At 37.8% G+C, this 20,292-nt stretch overlaps 1 protein-coding gene and 1 non-coding gene across 12 annotated transcripts in view; one reads left to right on the top strand and one right to left on the bottom strand.

Moving 5' to 3' along the window:
* The window catches only part of DNAH12 (dynein axonemal heavy chain 12), a 247,789-nt gene that overhangs the window by 184,825 nt on the left and 42,672 nt on the right, over window positions 1-20,292 (bottom strand). For all 11 annotated transcript variants that reach the window (XR_012090615.1, XR_012090616.1, XM_073010001.1 and 8 more), the window contains 7 exons: window positions 15,307-15,496; window positions 13,337-13,409; window positions 12,579-12,737; window positions 11,842-12,037; window positions 9,559-9,747; window positions 7,838-7,994; window positions 7,104-7,195 (listed from right to left, as the gene is read on the bottom strand). Coding sequence is in view for 9 of the 11 variants with exons in the window: in XM_073010001.1 (XP_072866102.1) it covers window positions 7,104-7,195; window positions 7,838-7,994; window positions 9,559-9,747; window positions 11,842-12,037; window positions 12,579-12,737; window positions 13,337-13,409; window positions 15,307-15,496 (1,056 nt within the window). In the remaining 2 variants the exon portion in view is untranslated. The remainder of the gene's footprint in view (window positions 1-7,103; window positions 7,196-7,837; window positions 7,995-9,558; window positions 9,748-11,841; window positions 12,038-12,578; window positions 12,738-13,336; window positions 13,410-15,306; window positions 15,497-20,292) is intronic.
* LOC119625961 (U6 spliceosomal RNA) lies at window positions 16,950-17,055 on the top strand. Its single transcript, XR_005242174.1, has one exon. It is a non-coding gene; the product is annotated as a U6 spliceosomal RNA (small nuclear RNA).

Genomic DNA, 20,292 nt, shown 5'->3' with positions numbered 1-20,292 from the left:
CCAGCCTGAGCAACAAAGTGAGACCCTGTCTAAAACAAAACAAAACATTGTACTACAGATACTAGCCAGTGAAATTAGGCAAGAAAAATAAACAAAAGGAACTCAGATTAGAAAGGAAGTAAGACAATCACTATTGCACATGACATGATATTGTATACAGAAAATTCAGGGCCAAGTGTGGTAGCTCTCATCTGTAATTCCAGCACTTTGGGAGGCTGAGGCAGGTGGATCGCTTGAGCTCAGGAGTTTGAGATTGGCCTAGGCAATGTGGCGAAATCCCTTCTCTCAAAAAATACAAAAGTTATCCCACCATAGTGGCATATGCCTGTATTCCCAGCTACTCAGGAGATTGAGGCAGGAGGATCACTTAAGCCTGAGAGGTTGAGGCTGCAGTGAGCTGTGACAACACCACTACAATCCAGCCTGGGCGGCAGAGCAAGACCCTGCCTCAAAAAAAAATTTTTTTTTAAATGTTGCTAGAGATAAAGAGAGATATTTTAAAATAATAAAAGGGTCAGTCCATCAGAAAGATATGACATTTACACATATATAACAGAGTACCAAAATATGTGACACAGTAAATGACAGAAATAAATCATACTTTTTGATAGATTATATATTTGATTTTGATTGATTATATAATATGTGAATTACATCTCAATAAAGTTGTTTTGTAAAATAAAAGCTAGAGTATCAGTATCAGTAAAAAACTTCAGAATAAGAAACATAATCAGGGGCCAGGCACGGTGGCTCACGCCTGTAATCCTAGCATTTTGGAAGGCTGAGGTGGGCAGATCACCTGAGGTCAGGAGTTCGAGACCAGCATGGCCAACATGTTGAAACCCCATGGCTACTAAAAAATACAAAAAAATTAGCTGGACATGGTGGCAGGCACTTGTAATCCCAGCTACTCAGGAGGCTGAGGCAGGAGAATCACTTGAACTCAGGAGGTAGAGGTGGCAGGGAGCCGAGATCGTGCTATTGCACTCTAGCCTGGGCGACAAGAGCAAGACTCCATCTCAAAAAATATATATATTTATATATTTTTAAATATATATTTGATATATATATATAAATTTTATAAACATACAAATATATTTTATATATTTTTATATATTTAAATATGTATTTTAATCCCTGATTTTATATATATAAAAGATCAGGGATTTAAAAGGTTATTTTATAATAATAATGTTCATCAAGAAAATATAGCAATCCTAAATATCTATGTATCCAAAAACAGAAATTCAATAGCCTGTGGCAAACTGAATCCTGTCAATGACCACCTGAGTGAATTTGGAATCATTCTGCCCCCAGTCAAACCTTCATGAGAACATAGCCCTAGCTGACAGCTTGACTGCAACTTTATGAGAGACCTTGAGCCATAGGGACCCAGCTGATCCAAGGCTGGATTCCTGACCCACAGATAGTATAAGATAATAAAGTTTGGTATTTTAAGGCACTAAATTTTGGGGGTAATTCAGGTTTATTCCAGGAAAACAACATTGGGTTAATATTTGAACATCAATAAATATAATTCAAAATATTAACAGAAAAAAAGAGAAAATCCATGTGATCAATTAAATATGTGCCAAAAAATACTTGACAAAATTCAGCACCCTCCCATTATAAAAACTCTTGGCAAACTTGGAATAGAAGGGAATTTCATCCACATGATAAAGGGCATCTACCAAAAACCCAACTCTTAACGTATTTAATGATGAAAATCTGAATATATTTCCCACAACACTATAAACACAGCAAGGATGTCCTATCTCACTGCTGCTATTCAACACTGTAATGTAAATAAAAATTGCTATTAAAAATACTATTTATGGCCAGGTGCAGTGGCTCATGCCTGTAATCCCAGCACTTTGGGAGGCCGAGGTAGGCAGATCACCTGAGTTAGGAGTTCAAGACCAGCCTGGCCAACATGGCAAAATCCTGTCTCTACTAAAAATACAAAAATTAGTTGGGTGTGGTGGCAAGCGCCTGTAATCCCAGCTACTCGGGAGGCTGAGGCAGGAGAATTGCTTGAACCCAGGAGGCAGAGGTTGCAGTGAGCCGAGATCGCACCATTACACTCCAGCCTGGGCAACAAGAGTGAAACTCTGTTTAAAAAAAAAAAAAACTATAAGAAAATCAGGTAAACCTGAAACATTTTAAGGGACAGATTTAGGAAAATATTTGCAAGAGCTGTACAGTGCAAACTACAACTACATTGCTGAGTGAAATTAAAGAAAGTCCAAATAAATTTAAATACATACTATGGTCATGTACTGAAAGCTTCTATTTCAAGATGGCAGCTCTTTCCAAATTGATTCAGAGATTCAATGCAATCCTAACCAAAATCCGAGCTGGCTTCTTTAGGAATTGATAGGTTGATTTTAAAATGTATATGGAAATGCAAAGCACCTAGAACAGTCCAAATAATTTTGGAAAAAGAAAAAAGTGGGAGAACTTGCACTACTTGATTTTACAATTTACCATTAAACTACAGAAATCAAGACAGTGTGGTACTGGCATAAGAATAGATATATAAATCAATGGAAAATAGAGAATCCAGGAACAGACCCACAGATATAGGGTCAATTGATTTTCAACAAAAATGGCAAGATACTTTAATGAGGACAAGACAGTATTTTTGACATATGATGCTGGGGCAGCTGGATGTCCACATGAAAACCATCTGAACCATAACCTATATCCCACACCACATACAAAAGTTAACTTACAAAGGGTCATAGACCTAAATGTGAAAGTTACAACTATAAAACTTCTAGACGATCACATGTGTTGTTTAGGGATTCCAAGAAAAGCTTCTAGAGTAAAATATAGGAACAAATCTTTATGATCACGGAGTAGGAAAGATTTGTTAGGACACAAAAAGTATGAACATCAAAAGAAGAAAAAAAATGATAAACTAGAATTAATTATAATTTAAAATGTCTGCTCCTTGAAAGACATCGTTATAAAAATAAAATGTCAAGGCATAAACTATGAGATAATATTTGCAAAACTATTTCAGATAAAGAACTTTTACCCAGAATATATAAAGAATTCTTAAAACTCCATAACATTGATTATAACAATATAGTCCAATAAAATACATCCATTATAGCTCCACAATAAAACATAAAAAACCAATTTAAAATGTACAAACATGGCCGGGCGCGGTGGCTCACGCCTGTAATCCCAGCACTTTGGGAGGCCGAGATGGGCGGATCACGAGGTCAGGAGATCGAGACCATCCTGACTAACACGGTGAAACCCCGTCTCTACTAAAAATACAAAAATTAGCTGGGTGCGGTGGCGGGCGTCTGTAGTCCCAGCCACACGGGAGGCTGAGGCAGGAGAATGGCGTGAACCTGGGAGGCGGAGCTTGCAGTGAGTGGAGATTGCGCCACCGCACTCCAGCCTGGCGACAGAGCGAGACTCCGTCTCAAAAAAAAAAAAAAAAAAAAAAAAAAACAAATAAAATGTACAAACAATTAAGAGACATTTTATTTTTATTAATAAAAAGATACACAGATGGAACGTGACATGTTAAAAGATGCTAAACATCATTAGTCATTAGGGAAATGCAAATTAAAACCACAATGGGATACCAACACACACATGAAATTAAAAAGTCTGGTAATCTAGATGTGAAAGTGCAGTGGGAAAAAATAAAACAATAATAAAAAGTAAAAGACTGATAATCCCGAAGGCTGAAAAGGATGTAGAAGAACTGGACATCTCATACACTGCTGGTGAGATTGTACATGATATAACAACTTTTTTTTTTTTTTTTTTTTTTGAGACGGAGTCTCTCTCTGTCGCCCAGGCTGGAGTGCTGTGGCGCAATCTCGGCTCACTGCAAGCTCCGCCTCCCGGGTTTACGCCATTCTCCTGCCTCAGCCTCCCGAGTAGCTGGGACTACAGGCGCCCGCCACTGCGCCCGGCTAATTTTTTCTATTTTTAGTAGAGACGGGGTTTCACCATGGTCTCGATCTCCTGACCTTGTGATCCGCCCGCCTCGGCCTCCCAAAGTGCTGGGATTACAGGCGTGAGCCACCGCGCCCGGCCATGATATAACAACTTTGAGAGAAATTTAAGTTTCTTCTGTTTTTTGAGACAAGAGTTTTGCTCTGTCACCCGAGTTGGAGTGCAGTGTCATGATCATAACTCACTGCAGACTCGAACTCCTAGTCTCCGGTAATCCTTTCAACTCAGCCTCCTGAGTAGCTGAGACTACAGGTGCAAGCTACTATGCCTGGCTTAACAGTTTCTTTAAAAGTTAAACATACACTTCCCATACCACGCAGCAATCCAACTCCTAGAAAGAGAAATGAAAGCATATGTCCGCACAAAGACTTATAAACAGAAGACCATAGTAACTTTATTCATAATAGCCAAAAACTGGAAACATCTCAAATACCCATCAAAATGTGAATGAATAAAGAAACTGTATATCTATACAGTGAAATACTACTAAGCAATAAAAGAAATAAGCTAGGCTGGGCGCAGTGGCTCACACCTGTAATCCCAGCACTTTGGGAGGCTGAGGCGGGCGGATCATGAGGTCAGGAGGTCGAGACCATCCTGGCTAACACGGTGAAACCCCTTCTCTACTAAAAATACAAAAAATTAGCCAGCCGTGGTGGCGGGCGCCTGTAGTCCCAGCCACTCGGGAGGCTGAAGCAGGAGAATGGCTCGAACCTGGGAGGCAGAGGTTGCAGTGAGCCGAGATTGCACCACTGCACTCTAGCCTGGGCGACAGAGGAAGACTCCGTCTCGAAAACAAAAACAAAAACAAAAAACACATATACACACAAAAACAAAAACAAACAAAAGAGGAATAAACTACTGATATGCACAACATAGATAAATCTCGAAAACTTTGTGCTAATAAAAGAAAGCAGATGCAAAAGAGTATGTATTTATGATTCTATTTATCTGAAACTTTAGAAAACAAAAACCTAATCTATAGTAACAGAAAGCATGCCAGCAGTTTCCTGAGGTCAGAGTTGGGGAGAATTGGCCAGGACGGGGTATAAGAAAACTTTCTGAGGTAGGAGAAATGTTCTACATCTTGATTCTGGTGATGGTTATATGAGTATACGCATTTGTCAAAACTCATATAACTGTACAATTAAAATAGGTACATTTTATTGTATGTAAACTAAATCTCAAGTTGATTTTTTAAAGTTAATTTCTCTTGAAATTAATAAAGAATTTTTAAAAGGGATGGAATAACAAATAAATATAGCAAAATCCTAGAATGTAGGTGGTATGCTTTGTAAAATTCCTTCAATTTATTTGTACAGGCTGGGTGTGGTGGCTCATGCCTGCAATCCCAACACTTTGAGAGGCCAAGGTGGGAGGATTGCTTGAGTGTAGAAGTTCAAAACCACCCAGGGAAACGTAAGGAGACCCCATCTCAAAAAAAAAAAAAAAACTTTAAAAAAAAGTTAGCCAGCAGGTGTACACTTCTAGTCTCAGCTACTTGGGAGGCTGAAGTGGAGGACTGCTTGAACCCGGGAGGTTAAGGCTGTAGTAAGCCATGATCATGCCACTGCACTCTAGCCTGGGCAATAGAGTGAGACCTTGTCTCAAAAAAAAAAAAAAAAAAAAAACCTGTATATGTTTAATATTTAAGATGTTAGAAAAATTAAAATGTATAAAATATACATTTAAAAATCTAAACAGTCAATAGAAAGAAGGAAAGTGAAGAAATATTAGGCTAGTTTTAACCAATAGAACAAGGTCCCTTGAGGAGGTGGGAGTCTTTTCTCTTTCAATTGCCTTTTCCCCACTACTACCAGAATTTTTTTTTTTTTTTTTTTTTTTTTTTTTTTTGAGATGGAGCCTCACTCTGTTGCCCAGGCTAGAGTGCAGTGGCATGATCTCTGCTCACTGCAACCTTCGCCTCCCAGGTTCAAGCACTCCTACTCCTCAGTCTCCCTAGTAGCTGGGATTACAGGCATAGACAACCATGCTTGGCAAATTTTTTATTTTTAGTAGAGATGGGGTTTCGCCATGTTGGCCAGGCTGGTCTCAAACTCCTGACCTCACATGATCCACCTACCTTGGCCTCCTAAAGTGCTGAGATTAAAGGTGTGAGCCACTGCACCTGGCCCAGAATTATCTTTCTAAAACTCAGATCCAAATAGATTACTTCCATGGCTAAAAACCTTCAGAACAAAGTACAAATTCTCGAGCAAAGATACTCCAGGATTTTCCCATGTGGCTCCAACTTACACTTCAAACTTCATCATATTCTAAATTTTCCATGTACTGTGTCCCTGTTACCTATTATTTAACTATTTTCGTTCATTTATGTTCTCTGAACACCTTAGTTCATGCTACATCCCCTCCCTTCTCCACTTTCTATATAAAATCTACTTCAAAGCCCAACTCACATTTCACTTCTTGCATAATATCTTCACCAATTTCCCAAAGCAAACAACACTTTGTCCATATCTCTATTCTAGTACTTATCTCAATACTTCATAGTTGTTATTTCCATGTCAGGCTTCCAGGCCAAATATAAGCTCCTGAAGACAATAGTTGTATATTTTTTTTAAGACAGGGTCTTGCCCGGTTGCCCAGCTGGAGAACAGTGGTGCAATCAGAGCTCACTGCAGCCTCAACCTCCTGGGCTCAAGTGATCCTCTTGCCTCAGCCTCCTGAGTAAGAAGGACTACAGGAATGCACCACCATACCTGGCTAATTAAAAAAACAAACAAACAAAAAAAACTTTCGTAGAGACAGGGTCTCACTATGTTGCCCAGGCTGGTCTCAAATTCCTGGGCTCAAGCAATCCTCTTGTCTTGGCCTTTCAAAGTGCTGAGATTATAGGCATGAGCCACCATTCCCACCCTATCATTTATTTTTGCATCACCAAATCTTGCTAGGTGTCTGAATGTGATAAGGAAAATTTTATTGAATTAATAAATGAGTAAATGAATGACTAAAGAAATTATAAGGTAAGACAATGAGTTTTGTTGAAATTATATTTTAAATAAGAAATTATATTTAAGCATTTACTTTTAGAATGGAAAGATCCTAATGTTACAAAAAATTCAAAACACATTAATAAAAACAGAATTACCACTTACCTCTGTATATTCATCAAAAGTATGATCTTCTGTCTGAAAAGTCTCTATATTCTCAACTGCGGTCCCATCAAGGAGCCAGTTATATTTTTCAACTGAAAATTAATAATCTAATTAAAATCTCAGTAATACCCTTTTTAGAAGATAAAACACTTTTTATATGATCATGGAATGGGGAACCTACTCAATTAAATATTATTATTAATAGAGTATTAACATACATGATTTACTATATTTTAAGAAAATGGGTATAATAAAAGCAAACCAAGTTAAACACAGACATTTTAAAACAAAGGTAATAGAGTATTTGAGACTTTTAAGAATGACTTAGGGGTACAGATACACCAATTAATAGAAGATGTTGGTTAATAGAATGTCAAAGAACAACCATACATCCTGACCTCACACACACGTGAGGAGACTACAGACCAATAAAATTGAGCTACATCCTCTTTGAAACTATTCTCAGAAATTACCTTGCTTTTACCCTTGAATTATTCCAACATTTCTTCTCTCTGCCTTTGACTTTACCACCCCGCTCCAGTTCACACACACCCTTTGGACTGGACAACAAAATGTATTGGGTTTGATTCTTGACTCTGCCAAAAGCTACGCCTATGCTAACTTCTGGCTCTCCCTGTTCTTTCATGGCAGTCCCAGACAAACAGACACCTGACCAAATTCTAGCACAAATAAAATGATGACAAATGGTATAATATTATATATATCATACACACCATATGTCTCATAATGTTTTCTTGCACCTTCTAAGTTCCGATGTATTGCTGCCTTCAGTGTATCAACAGCCCAGTGTAACACGTGTTCAGGAAGTTCTGTGTCAAGATTTACTGGTGTTGAAGTTCCTGATAGCCAAGAGGGGACTGTTTGGACATTCTAATGCAAATAAAAATAATAACAATGTATATAATAAATATCTAACTGTATAATTAATCTATATGTAGATTTTTTTTTTTTTTTTTTTTTTGAGACAGAGTCTTGCTCTGTCACCCAGGCTGGAGTGCAGTGGTGCGATCTCGGCTCACTGCAACCTCCGCCTCCTGGGTTCAAGTGCTTCTCCTGCCTCAGCCTTCTGAGTAGCTGGGATTACAGGCGCACACCACCCCACCCAGCTAATTTTTGTATTTTTAGACAGGGTTTCACCATGTTGGTCAGGCTGGTCTCGACCTCCTGATCTTGTGATCCGCCCGCCTCGGCCTCCCAAAGTGCTGGGATTACAGGCATGAGTCACCGTGCCTGGCCTATTTTTTGTATTTTAGTAGAGATGGTGTTTCACCATGTTGGTAAGGCTAGTCTCGAACTCCTGAGCTCAGGCGATCCGCCCGCCTCGTCCTCCCAAAGTGTTAGGATTACAGGCGTGAGCCACTGCGCCGGGCCTATATGTAGATCTTATACTATATTTTTAAACATTCTTTTCAGATTTCAATGGCCGAAGAAAAAATAACTTGATACAAAATAATGATTTAAAATTGTATAGTTTGTAGTCTAACGTAAAACAAGTTGGGCCAGGTGCAGCAGCACATGCCTATTGTCCCAGTTACTTGGGAAACTGAGGCAAGAAGATCACTTGAGCCCAGGAGTTCGAGGCAGCAGTGTGCTATGATCATGTCTGTGAATAGCCACTGCACTTCAGCCTAGGTCAATAGTGAGACCCTGTCTCAAACAAAACAAAACAAAGAAAACCTTAAGTTGCGTTAGTTTTCTATCATTCAACAAATATTTATTGACTAATTATTTATTGCCAAATAAATATTTAACAAATATTTATTTATTTATCTTTTTTTTTTTTTTTTTTTTGAGATAGAGTCTTGCTCTGTCGCCAGGCTGGAGTGCAGTGGCATGATCTTGGCTCACTACAGCCTCCAACTCCCTGGTTTAAGCAATTCTCCTGCCTCAGCCTCCTGAGCAACTGGGATTATAGGCACATGCCATCATGCCCAGCTAATTTTTGTATTTTTAGTAGAGATGGGGTTTCACCATGTTGGCCAGGATGGTCTCGATCTCCTGACCTCGTGTTCCACCTGCCTCGGCCTCCTGAAGTGCTGGGATTACAGGCGTGAGCCACTGCGCCCGGCCGACAAATATTTATTGACTAATATTTATTGACAAAGTAATTATACCAGAAAGCTCTAGAAAGAACAAATATTAATTAGATCTTGTTGTTAAGAAGCTCACAACTCAGTAGAGATGAGACATGCCAAAAAAAAAAAAAATCAATTCATAGCTACAAGAAAAGTTCTAAGAAGGAAGATGTCATCTCCAGCCAAGAGACTTTTTCAAAGAGAAAGCAATTTCTAATTTAAAATAATTGAGGGAGGAAAATAACACAAAGAGTCATCACATTTTATGTACATATACACTTCATAGAGATTCGAATCAAATAATTTAAAATTCTTTAAAAGAGCCACATAAAGAAACCCGATGGGTAAAGATGTAATACCTGCAGAGCTTCGGCTATTCGTTCTACCAAACTCAAAATATTATCTTCCAAATCTTGAAAGGTAGGATAAAATTCCATTTTGTCATCATCAAATGTCAATTCTATCTTAAATATTGGCAGCCTTTCTTGATCTTTTGGGTCAAAGAGTTTTACAAATCCTTCTACAGTTCTCCTTAAGAGATCCTTTAGCTGCATGATATAAATCATTATTACTTTAGCGAATACAAATTCAACTTTTAACTAACATCAGTAAACTGATTAGAATTGTCTATATCTGATTATAATCTTCTATAATTAAAACATGCTATCAATCCGTTTAGTCTTGAAAATTATCTTCATTCAGCATACTATATATACATGTGTATACACACACATACACACACACACTATACATATATATATATATATATATATATATATATATATATATATTTTAAGACAGTGTCTCACTCTGTTGCCCGGACTGCAGTGAAATGGTGCCATCATAGCTCACTGTAACCTTGAACTCCTGGGCTCAGGCAATCCTCCTGCCTCAGCCTCCTGAGTAGCTGGGACAATAGGCATGAGCTACCATGCCTGCCTAATTTTTAATTTTTTTTCTAGAGACAGTGTCTCACTTTGTTTCCCAGGCTGGTCTTGAACTCCTGGGCTCAAGTGATCGTCCCACCTTAGCCTCCCAAAGTGCTGAGATTACAGGCGTGAGCCACTACACCCAGCCAAACCTTAATTTTTTAATAGAATATCAACAATCTTAACATGGCGACTCAGAATTTTTCACATTCTTTAGTAATTCTGTCCCTGGTACAGAAAATGTTCCAAAAGATCAAACAACATGGGAAAGACTGAAGGGAGGGGAGGCCTGACAACCAGAGGTAAGGGTGTAATGTGGGGACATGCTCATGGAGTGAGGTACAGTGGAATGCCAGAGCTAGCTCCTGTTCTCTCAAGAGTCAATTGTTAAATATTCAAGAATTTTGTGAGCCAGTTGTTAAACTCTTAGAAGTTCAAAATTTACCATGGTGGGAATATTTACACCACAGAAGTCAACAAACACTACAAATCAGGGTAATTTTCTTATTTATTTATTTATTTATTATGTTGAGACAGAGTCTTACTCTGTTGCCCAGGCTAGAATGCAGTGGCACAATCTGGGCTCACCACAACCTTCGCCTCTCAGTCTCAAACTATTCTCATGCCTCAGCCTCCTAAGCGGCTGAGATTACAAGCATATGCCACCATGCGTGGCTAATTTTTGTATTTTTAGTAGAAAGGAGGTTTTGCCATGTTGACCAGGCTGGTCTTGAACTCCTGAGCTCAAGTCATCCACCTGCCTGGACCTCCCAAAGTGCTGGTATTATAGGTGTGAGCCACCGTGCCCAGCCTAAGGGTGATTTTCTTTTCTGGAGAGCCATATTTCTAGCACACTACTGGGTGAAAGTAAAGTCACTGGAACTTAGAAATGTGCACAAGGAGCTTCTAAAGTACGAATAACGCTTTCTTACAGGGAACCAACTGTTGGGAATTTACCCCAGCAGACAAACATAGTTCTAAATGATCTTCAAGACATTCCTCATCTCTTTTATTAAATAATCACAGTCCTCTTAAGAGGGTAAAGGTAGAAAGGAAACCATGTATATTAGTTACAGCATTACATACTAGATATTAAATATGTATATTATCCTTTTAAATATTCAAGACAAAATTCATGGAATTGTTGGAGGTCTTTACCAAAAGGGCAAGATTTTCTTCAAAACTATTTTTCTAGAATTGTATATCTACAATAGTAAAAATTTGGGGAGGCCATAAATATAATTTCGTAAAATTAAAAATTCCCTATTTGTCATTTAAAGATTATCTATAACTTTAAAAATTTTTTCCACCGGATACCTCTTATACAATGATCAATAACATTTTAAACCAAGATTTTACTGAGAACGAAATGAGAATCAACCAACTCGAAATTTAATAAATTCAAAAATATGTTACTAGAATAATTCTTTTGTTAACATACTCCAAATAAAGCTATAATTAACTTATATATCCTTTAGGCATGAGCCAAGTAATTACTCATAATACTAACATATACTTCTAGATTTCCTTTCATTTTAGATAGTTTCAGAAACTCAGTATTGTTCTGCTAAAATTATTTAAATAAAATTGCAGTAGAAATATTTTAATTTATTTCAAAATAATTACTTAGCACTATGTTTACATAGAATTCTATTTAAAATACTGAACTAATTTTAATAACATTATCATTTGATATACATAAAGTATATTTACCTGATTTGACATAAGTGTGGAAACACAGCTATAAAATGCATCCAATTTTTCAGGTTTAACACCTTCTAGTGCCTCCTTCTTAGTAAAGAGATTTATAACCTTTGGATACCATGTATTCATTATCTTCTCTTCTGCTTTTCTAGTTTGTATTGATAGATCAGTTTTCAGTGATTCACAGTCAATTGGACCTTTAGCTCTATTTATGAGAAAAAGAAATATGATTTGAAGCAAATGATACATATTGGTCTTAAAACACAATTGTTAGGCCGGGCACGGTGGTTCACACCTGCAATCCCAGCACTTTGGGAGGCTGAGGCAGGCAGATCATGAGGTCAGGAGTTCGAGACCAACCTGGCCAATGTGGTAAAACCCCATCTCTACTAAAAATACAAAAATTAGCTGGGCGTGGTGGTGTGTGCCTGTAATCCCAGTTACTCGGGAGGCTGAGGCAGGAGAATTGCTTGAACCAGGGAGGCAAAGGTTGCAGTGAGCCGAGATCACACCATTGCACTCCAGCCTGGGTGACAGAGCAAGACTCCATCACGGAAAACACACACACACACACACACACACACACAATTGTTGAAACAAACAAGATACATTTTTTAAAACTCTAAAATCTAGAGAAAAGTGTTGAAGATTTAGGGATCTGTTTTAAAAATTATACAGTCAAAAATATAGACTCAAGCAAGGAGACATTCAAATTTTAAATTTAATTAATAAATACAGGATTTTACCTAATTCCTGTAAAGTCCAACAAAACTGTATCAGCAAATGTTGTATAACCAAGGTCCAGTAACATTTTCATAGTTGGATGAACAATGTGCAAATTAGAGAATATTTGATTTCTTGCCTGCACATAGCTAGAACGCCAAGGATTAGAATAATCCAGGCCTCTGGAAAAGCAAAACACCATATCGAACATGATTATAATACACCCTAAACTTTAGGAAGTAATGCTTATAACATGAAATTAGTATTGAAGTGAGAAAAGTGGGGCTTGAGAAGAGGGAACTCTGGTCAGCAATGGGAACCTTAAGATATATGCATTTAATAAAAACACATCAAGAACTCAAAACTGCATTATCTTCAGAGGCAACAGAAATAATTTGTGAGTAAGGCAGACTGATGGGCCAGATCTGAGAGCTCTGCTAACTTCCACTGTGCTTTGGCTCAGGTATCCCAGGCGAAAATGAAAGAACACAGTCTTTAGGACTAAAGAAAAGGGCTGGAGAAATCTGTCTGGCATACACCAAAGCTTACTCAAGGCTAAGTTAAGCTATGCATTCATAAAGATCTCTCCAGTTATGTATGCAGAACTAAACAAGCATAGTAGAGAGGGTATCCCTGGGGGAAAAACAAGAGTACCTTTTTTTTTTGGATGTGTTCAAAATACCTTTGAGTATCACAACTGTAGACTTGAATATAAGATCAGTTTATTTTTAATCTATATCAAAAATCGGATGAAGTACTGTTTGTAAACTTATTTACTCACACAGGAGATTCAGGTAAAGGACCTCCTTCATCTTCAAGCCATTTAACTGGTGGTTTCACAAGAACGCTCTGCACTAAAATACATGGATATATTAATGCTTCTTGAAAATCTCTGCACAATCTATTAATATCGAAGTTTCTAACTTTTGATTTTGGATGGTATAGTTTACTATGCATTAAAAGGAATGTAAGAAAAAACTCCTTTATTTGAAACAAAATCAAGTTATTGGTACTATTTTGGCCTTACTTTAGAGGAGAGTTCAGATAAATAAAAGCTTTAATAAGATCTCAGTTTTTCGCATTCCATCTACTCAAAAGTCACTAGCATGGCCACTTAAAAAAAGTGCATTTCATGGTGGCTACCAGGGACTGGAATGTTAGTCACAGGCTACAAAATTTCAGTTAGATAGGAGGGAACAAGTTCAAGAGATTATATAACATGGAGGCCGAGCACGGTGGCTCATGCCTGTAATCCCAGCACCTTGGGAGGCAAAGGAGGGCAGATCGCCTGAGGTCAGGAGTTCGAGACCAGCCTGACCAACATGGTGAAACCCCATCTCTACTAAAAATACAAAAATTATCTGGGCATGGTGGCAGGCACCTGTAGTCCCAGCTACTTGGGAGGCTGAGGCAGGAGAATCGCTTGAACCTGGGAGGTGGAGGTTGCATTGAGCTGAGATTATACCACTGCACTCTAGCCTGGGCAACAGAGTGAGACTCCGTCACAAAAAAAAAAAAGAAAGAAAGAAAAGAAAAGAAAGAAAGCAATTATACAACATAGTGACTAGTTAGTAACAATTTATTGTATCCTTGAAAATTGTCAAAAGTAGATTCTCTGTTCCCACCACACACAAAAAATGATAAATATGGGGGAAAAATGCATCAGTTAATTAGCTCAATTTAGTTATTCCACAATGTTTCATATTTCAAAATGTATTGTACATGATAACTATATGCAATTTTTATTTGTCAATTTTTAAAAAGGAAAAAAGTTTATTCTAAAAAATAGCAGATTATACCCCTAATAAATCTCCCAAAACACATTAGTATTTTCTTTCTTTTTTTTTTTTGAGACGGAGTCTGGCTCTGTTGCCCAGGCTGGAGTGCAGTGGCCGGATCTCAGCTCACTGCAAGCCCCGCCTCCCGGGTTCACGCCATTCTCCTGCCTCAGCCTCCCAAGTAGCTGGGAGTACAGGCGCCCGCCACCTCGCCCGGCTAATTTTTTTTGTATTTTAATAGAGACGGGGTTTCACCGTGTTAGCCAGGATGGTCTCGATCTCCTGACCTCGTGATCCGCCCGTCTCGGCCTCCCAAAGTGCTGGGATTACAGGCTTGAGCCACCGCGCCCGGCCACATTAGTATTTTCTAGCAAACCTATAAATAGTATAGCTAAACTCATAAAGATAAAGTAAAAAGTCAAAGAGATGTTAGCTAATTAAAAAAAATACAAAAAGTACCCTTAAATTGTAAGGATTTTGACTTAAGTATAGGCTCAAAATAAAAACTTTAAATAAAAATCGTATCTAAGAAATACAAATAGTTTGGGCCAGCCTGAGTGGTTTAGTCTGTAATCCCAGCACTTTGGGAGGCTGAGATGGGCGGATGGCTTCAGCCCAGGAGTTCGAGACCAGTTTGGTCAACATGGTGAAACCACATCCCTACCAAAAAATAAAAAAATCAGCTGGGCATAGTGGTGCGTGCCTGAAGTTCCTGGTACTCAGGAGGCTGAGGTAGGGGAATCGCTTCAACTCAGCAGGCGGAGGCTGCAGTGAGCTGAAATAGCACCACTGCACTCCAGCCTGGGCTACAGAGATCGTGTCTCGAAGAAAAAAAGACAAAGAAAAGAAAAAAATAGATATAGTTTAAATATATAGTGTTCATTATTCATTTTGCTTATTTCTATTTTTGATTCAGTGGGGTTGGGGGGAGGCAAAGGTGAAAGAAGCGTGGTGTGTGTTAGAGGCTACTTACCCAAATATCTCTTCATGCTGTTTTCAAAGTCACTTGACACCTCATTTATGAGACTTTCAAGGAGTTCTTCTCTTTCTTTCCCTTCCTTTAAAGACTCAGGTATCAGCCTTAACATGTGATCCAGCCATTCCTGCTGAATAGGTACTATAGGACTACTTTCTACACATTGCTTCATATAAATGTAGTTGAACTGAGAACATAAGAAAAAAATTAAATGTTCTGCATGGTTGTATCATTTCAGTGTAACTCCTGAACTCTCTCTTCCTAAGACAACATTTTTTCAGATTAAAAATATTCTGAAAAATAACATTTTCAGAATAAAAACTGTTTAATCCAAAAGTACATCCTACAAAGAAACCATTTTATCTTTTTCTTTATTTATGATGAATTCTTGCCAAATTAATATTCTTAGCAGAGTCTTCATTTTCTCAAGGCAAAACAAAGATTATTTAACTTATTATTCCTTATTATCTAACTTATTATTATAATATATCCACCGATTCAACAAATATTCAGACATTGTTCTAAACGCTGGGTACATAGTAGCTGAACAAAACAAAGCCCATGCTCTCTTGAGATTATATTCCAGTACAATAGCAGTATAATATAATTTCACAAATTCTCCCATAAGAATGAATAGTCTGACTAAAAATAGACATGAATGAATGAAAAGACACTTGATCTTAGTAAAGACATTTTAGCGTCATGAAAATTTCAGTTTTCCCAAAATTAATTTAACACAATACCAATAAAAATATCTACATACATTTTTATGGAATTAAATAAGTTGATCCTAAAGTTCATGTGGAAAAATAAACATGCAAGAACAGCCAAGAAAACCCTGAGAAAGAAAATCTGCAATGGAGGGCTAGCCCTAGGAGACATTAGAACATACCAGAAAGTGTGGTGTAGCACAGGTGTATGAATAGACAGACCAGTGGAAAACAACAGAAAGTCCAAAAATATACCAGTATATCAGAAAATTTGGCACATGATAAACATGGCATCTCAAAACACTGGGAAAAATATGAAGGTTTTAATAACTATTTGGAACAACTGGTTAGCCACTTGGAAAAAGATAAAATAATTCATACCTTCCATCATACATAAGACTAAACTCCAGAATTTAACTTAAACAATGAAACTATACAAGGATCATGAAGAAAAACGTAGATGAAGTCTTTTATAATTTGAGTATAGGAAAAACCTTCCTAGCTATGATTCAAATACTAGATACAAAAAAGGAAACAAGTGATAGATTAATTTTTACTACATAAAAACATAAAGGTTTGCATAACAAAAACAATTTAAAATGTCAAAAGACAATTGACAATCTGGCAGAAAATATTTGCAACATACATCTCAGACAAAGTGTAAACAACGCTTTAAAATTTAGGGGATGGGAGAACCTTAAGGACATTATGCTAAGTGAAATAAGCCAATCACAAGAAAACAAGTATTGCATCATTCCACTTATATGAAGCATTTAAATTTATAGAAACAGAAAATAAAATAGTAGTTGCCAGGGGCTACGGGGAAGAGGAAATGGGGAGTTATTATTTAAGAAGCATAGAGTTTCAGTTTTGCAAGATGAAAATGTTCTGGAGATTCGCTGCACAAGAATGTGAAAATACTACTAAACTGTGCTCGCTTTGGCAGTACATATACTAAAATTGGAATGATACAGAGAAGATTAGCATGGCCCCTGTGCAAGGATGAACACAAATTTATGAAACATTCCATATTTTTGAGACAAGAGATGCTGGCGAGGCTGTGGAGAAACAGGAATGCTTTTACTCTGTTGGTGGGAATGTAAATTAGTTCAACCATTGTGGAAGACAGTATGGCAATTTCTCAAGGATCTAAAACCAGAAATACCATTTGACCCAGCAATACCATTACTGGGAATACACCCAAAGAAATATAAACCATTCTACTATAAAGACACATGCACACATAGGTTTATTGCAGCACTATTTACAATAGCAAAGTCATGGAACCAACCCAAATGCCCATCAATGATAGACTGGATAAAGAAAATGTGGTACATGGCTGGGCACGGTGGCTCACGCCTGTAATCCCAGAACTTTGGGAGGCCGAGGCAGGTGGATCACAAGGTCAGGAGTTCAAGACCAGCCTGGCCAAGATGGTGAAACCTCATCTCTACTAAAAATACAAAAAAATTAGCCAGGTGTGGTGGTGAGCGCCTGTAATCCCAGCTACTCAGGAGGCTGAGGCAGAGAATTGCTTGAACCCAGGAAGTGGAGAGTGCAGTGAGCCGAGATCACCCCACTGCACTCCAGCCTGGCAACAGAGCGAGACTTCATCTCGGGGAAAAAAAAAAAAAGTGGTACATATACACCATAGAATACTACACAGGCATAAAAAGGAAGGAGATCATGTCCTTTGCAGGGACATGGATGAAGCTGGAAGCCATCATCCTCAGCAAACTAACACAGGAACGGAAAACCAAACACCGCATGTTCTCACTCATAAGTGGGAGGTGAACAATAAGAACACATGGACACAGGGAGGGGAACAACACAAACCAGAGCCCATTGGGGGATGGAGGGCAAGGGGAGGGAACCTAGAGGATGGGTCAATAGGTGCAGCAAACCATTGTGGCACACGTATACCCATGTAACAAACCTGCACATTCCGCACACGTATCCCGGAACTTAAAATTTTAAAAATTACAATTAAAAAAAAAAGAAAATACTACTAAACTGTGCCCTTAAAAGTGGTTAAGATGATTTTATGTTATGTGTACTTTATCACAGTTTGTAAACATTTAGGGGGAAATAACACCAAAACTACAACAGAAAAATGGGCAGAAGATATAAACCAACATTTCACAATAAAAATATAATTGAAATGGCACTTAAACCATATTTTAAAATGTATAATCTTACTCATAATTACAGAAAGCAAATTTAAACTACCCTGAGATATCAGCTGTCACATATCAGACTGACAAAATTTTTTTTAAATATGACCCCCACATTCTTTTGTGAAACTATGGGGAAGCAAACACTCTCATAAATTGCTAGCACATTTTGGAGAGAAATTTTGCAATATCTAACAACACTACATATTGAAATCCCACTTAGAGAAATTAAAATGATACCTCCAACAGTATGAAAACACACATATACAAGGTATTCATTGCAGCAAAATACTGGAAACATTTAAGAGTGGCTGATGCATACATTCGTGTTCTGTGCAGCTAATGGTGAAAAATGAGAAAGACCTCTAAAAATTGATGTGGAGCGATTTCCAGGATACATTATTAAGTTAAAAACAAAATGCGGCCAGGCGCAGTGGCTCACACCTGTAACCTCAGCACTTTGGGAGGCTGAGGCGGGCAGATCACCTGAGATCAGGAGTTTGAAACCAGCCTGGCCCACATGGTGAAACCCCGTCTCTACTAAAAATACAAAAATTGGCTGGGCATGGTGGCAGGCTCCTGTAATCCCAGCTACTGAGGAGCCTGAGGCAGGAGAATCGCTTGAACCCAGGAGGCAGAGGTTGCAGTGAGCTGAGATTGTGCCATTGCATTCCAGTCTGGGAGACAGAGTCAGACTCTGTCTCCAAAAAAAATAAAATAAAGAAAAAAGAAAAACAAACAAACAAACAAAAAGCAAAATCCAAGAGTATCTACAGTATGATGCATTTTGTATAAGATAAAAGGAAATAAGAAAACATACCTGCTCATTTGTAAAAAATTAAATACAGGAAGGATAAATCAAAAATTAATGACATTGGTTATATGAAAGAGTAGCTTGGAATAGATAGAAAGTATGGGGGCATGGGAATAGAGTAGAAGGGATGGGAGATGCTTCTCTGAGGTGTACTTTTGGTATAGTTCTGATTTTAAATCTTGCTGTTGTTTTACCTGCTCAAAGTATAAGTAAAAAATATCAACATAAATAAGGGAGAAAAGAAACTCCAAATGAAAACAAACAAACCACTGAACCTACCTGAATTTCAAGTTATTAATAATTACCTAGCTGAAAATATATCCATAATTACCTACTGAAAAGGAGTGTAGAACTAACCAATACTGAACACAATATTTTAACCATATATCCTTATGCTAAGTACAAAAGACTATAGATGAAATTAAATTATGGTGAGCAGGTTTGTTTTTCACAGTAGTACGAGTCAGCAATTTTGAAATTATTTATGTATACTCTAGGATTTAACAAAATAAGTAAACCTTGTGGCTAATGGATGAAAGCCAGATTCCTCACTGTCAGAGAAAGGAGCTATGCATAGAGAAAGGGGGACAGGCTAGAATGAACCCTGGGGTGTTACTGGAATAGGAGGTATCAGTATGAATCCATGGGTTTTGAGAGAGAGAGAGAGAAATAATTATTTTCTGGATCTTCTGCTGAGAAAGCCAGGAAGCAATGACACTCAGTATCGAGGAGCACATTTTACACACATATCATGGTTTTTAAATACCATTCTCCACCAAAAGGAGCCAAAAATCCCTGGAGAAATTACTGATTACAGGGCTAGAATAGAAAAAGTATATATAGCATAATCCTGGAACATCTTATTGTGCCAGAAAGTAAGGACGTGCTCAAAGAATGATGGGATATGTAAAAAAAGATGAGAGTCAACTTTAAGGGCTCCCACTGGTCAAAGGTGGAACAATTGAACTTCAAAATTAATAATAAAGCCAAGCCCTGTGGCTCATGCCTGTAATCCCAGCTACTCAGGAGGCTGGGGTGGAAGGATGGCTTGAGCCCAGGAGTTCAAAGCTGCAGTGAGCTATGATCACAACACTGCTCTCCAGCCTGGGCAACAGAGCAAAACCCCATCTCTAAAAAATAATAATTATTATTAGTAATAATACATTATAAGTTAATGGTTAAAAGAAAATCTATAGTCCACACTGATCTAAATGAATGAATAAATGAAGAAAAAAATTAAAAGTTCTTTCTTACTACAGAATTCCAACAAAAAATGTAAAAGAAA

This window comes from Chlorocebus sabaeus, chromosome 22, assembly GCF_047675955.1.
Source record: "Chlorocebus sabaeus isolate Y175 chromosome 22, mChlSab1.0.hap1, whole genome shotgun sequence".
Classification (NCBI taxonomy): domain Eukaryota; kingdom Metazoa; phylum Chordata; class Mammalia; order Primates; family Cercopithecidae; genus Chlorocebus; species Chlorocebus sabaeus.
The sequence above is the reverse complement of the archived record's forward strand: the minus strand, read 5'-3'. Positions and strand labels throughout refer to the sequence as shown.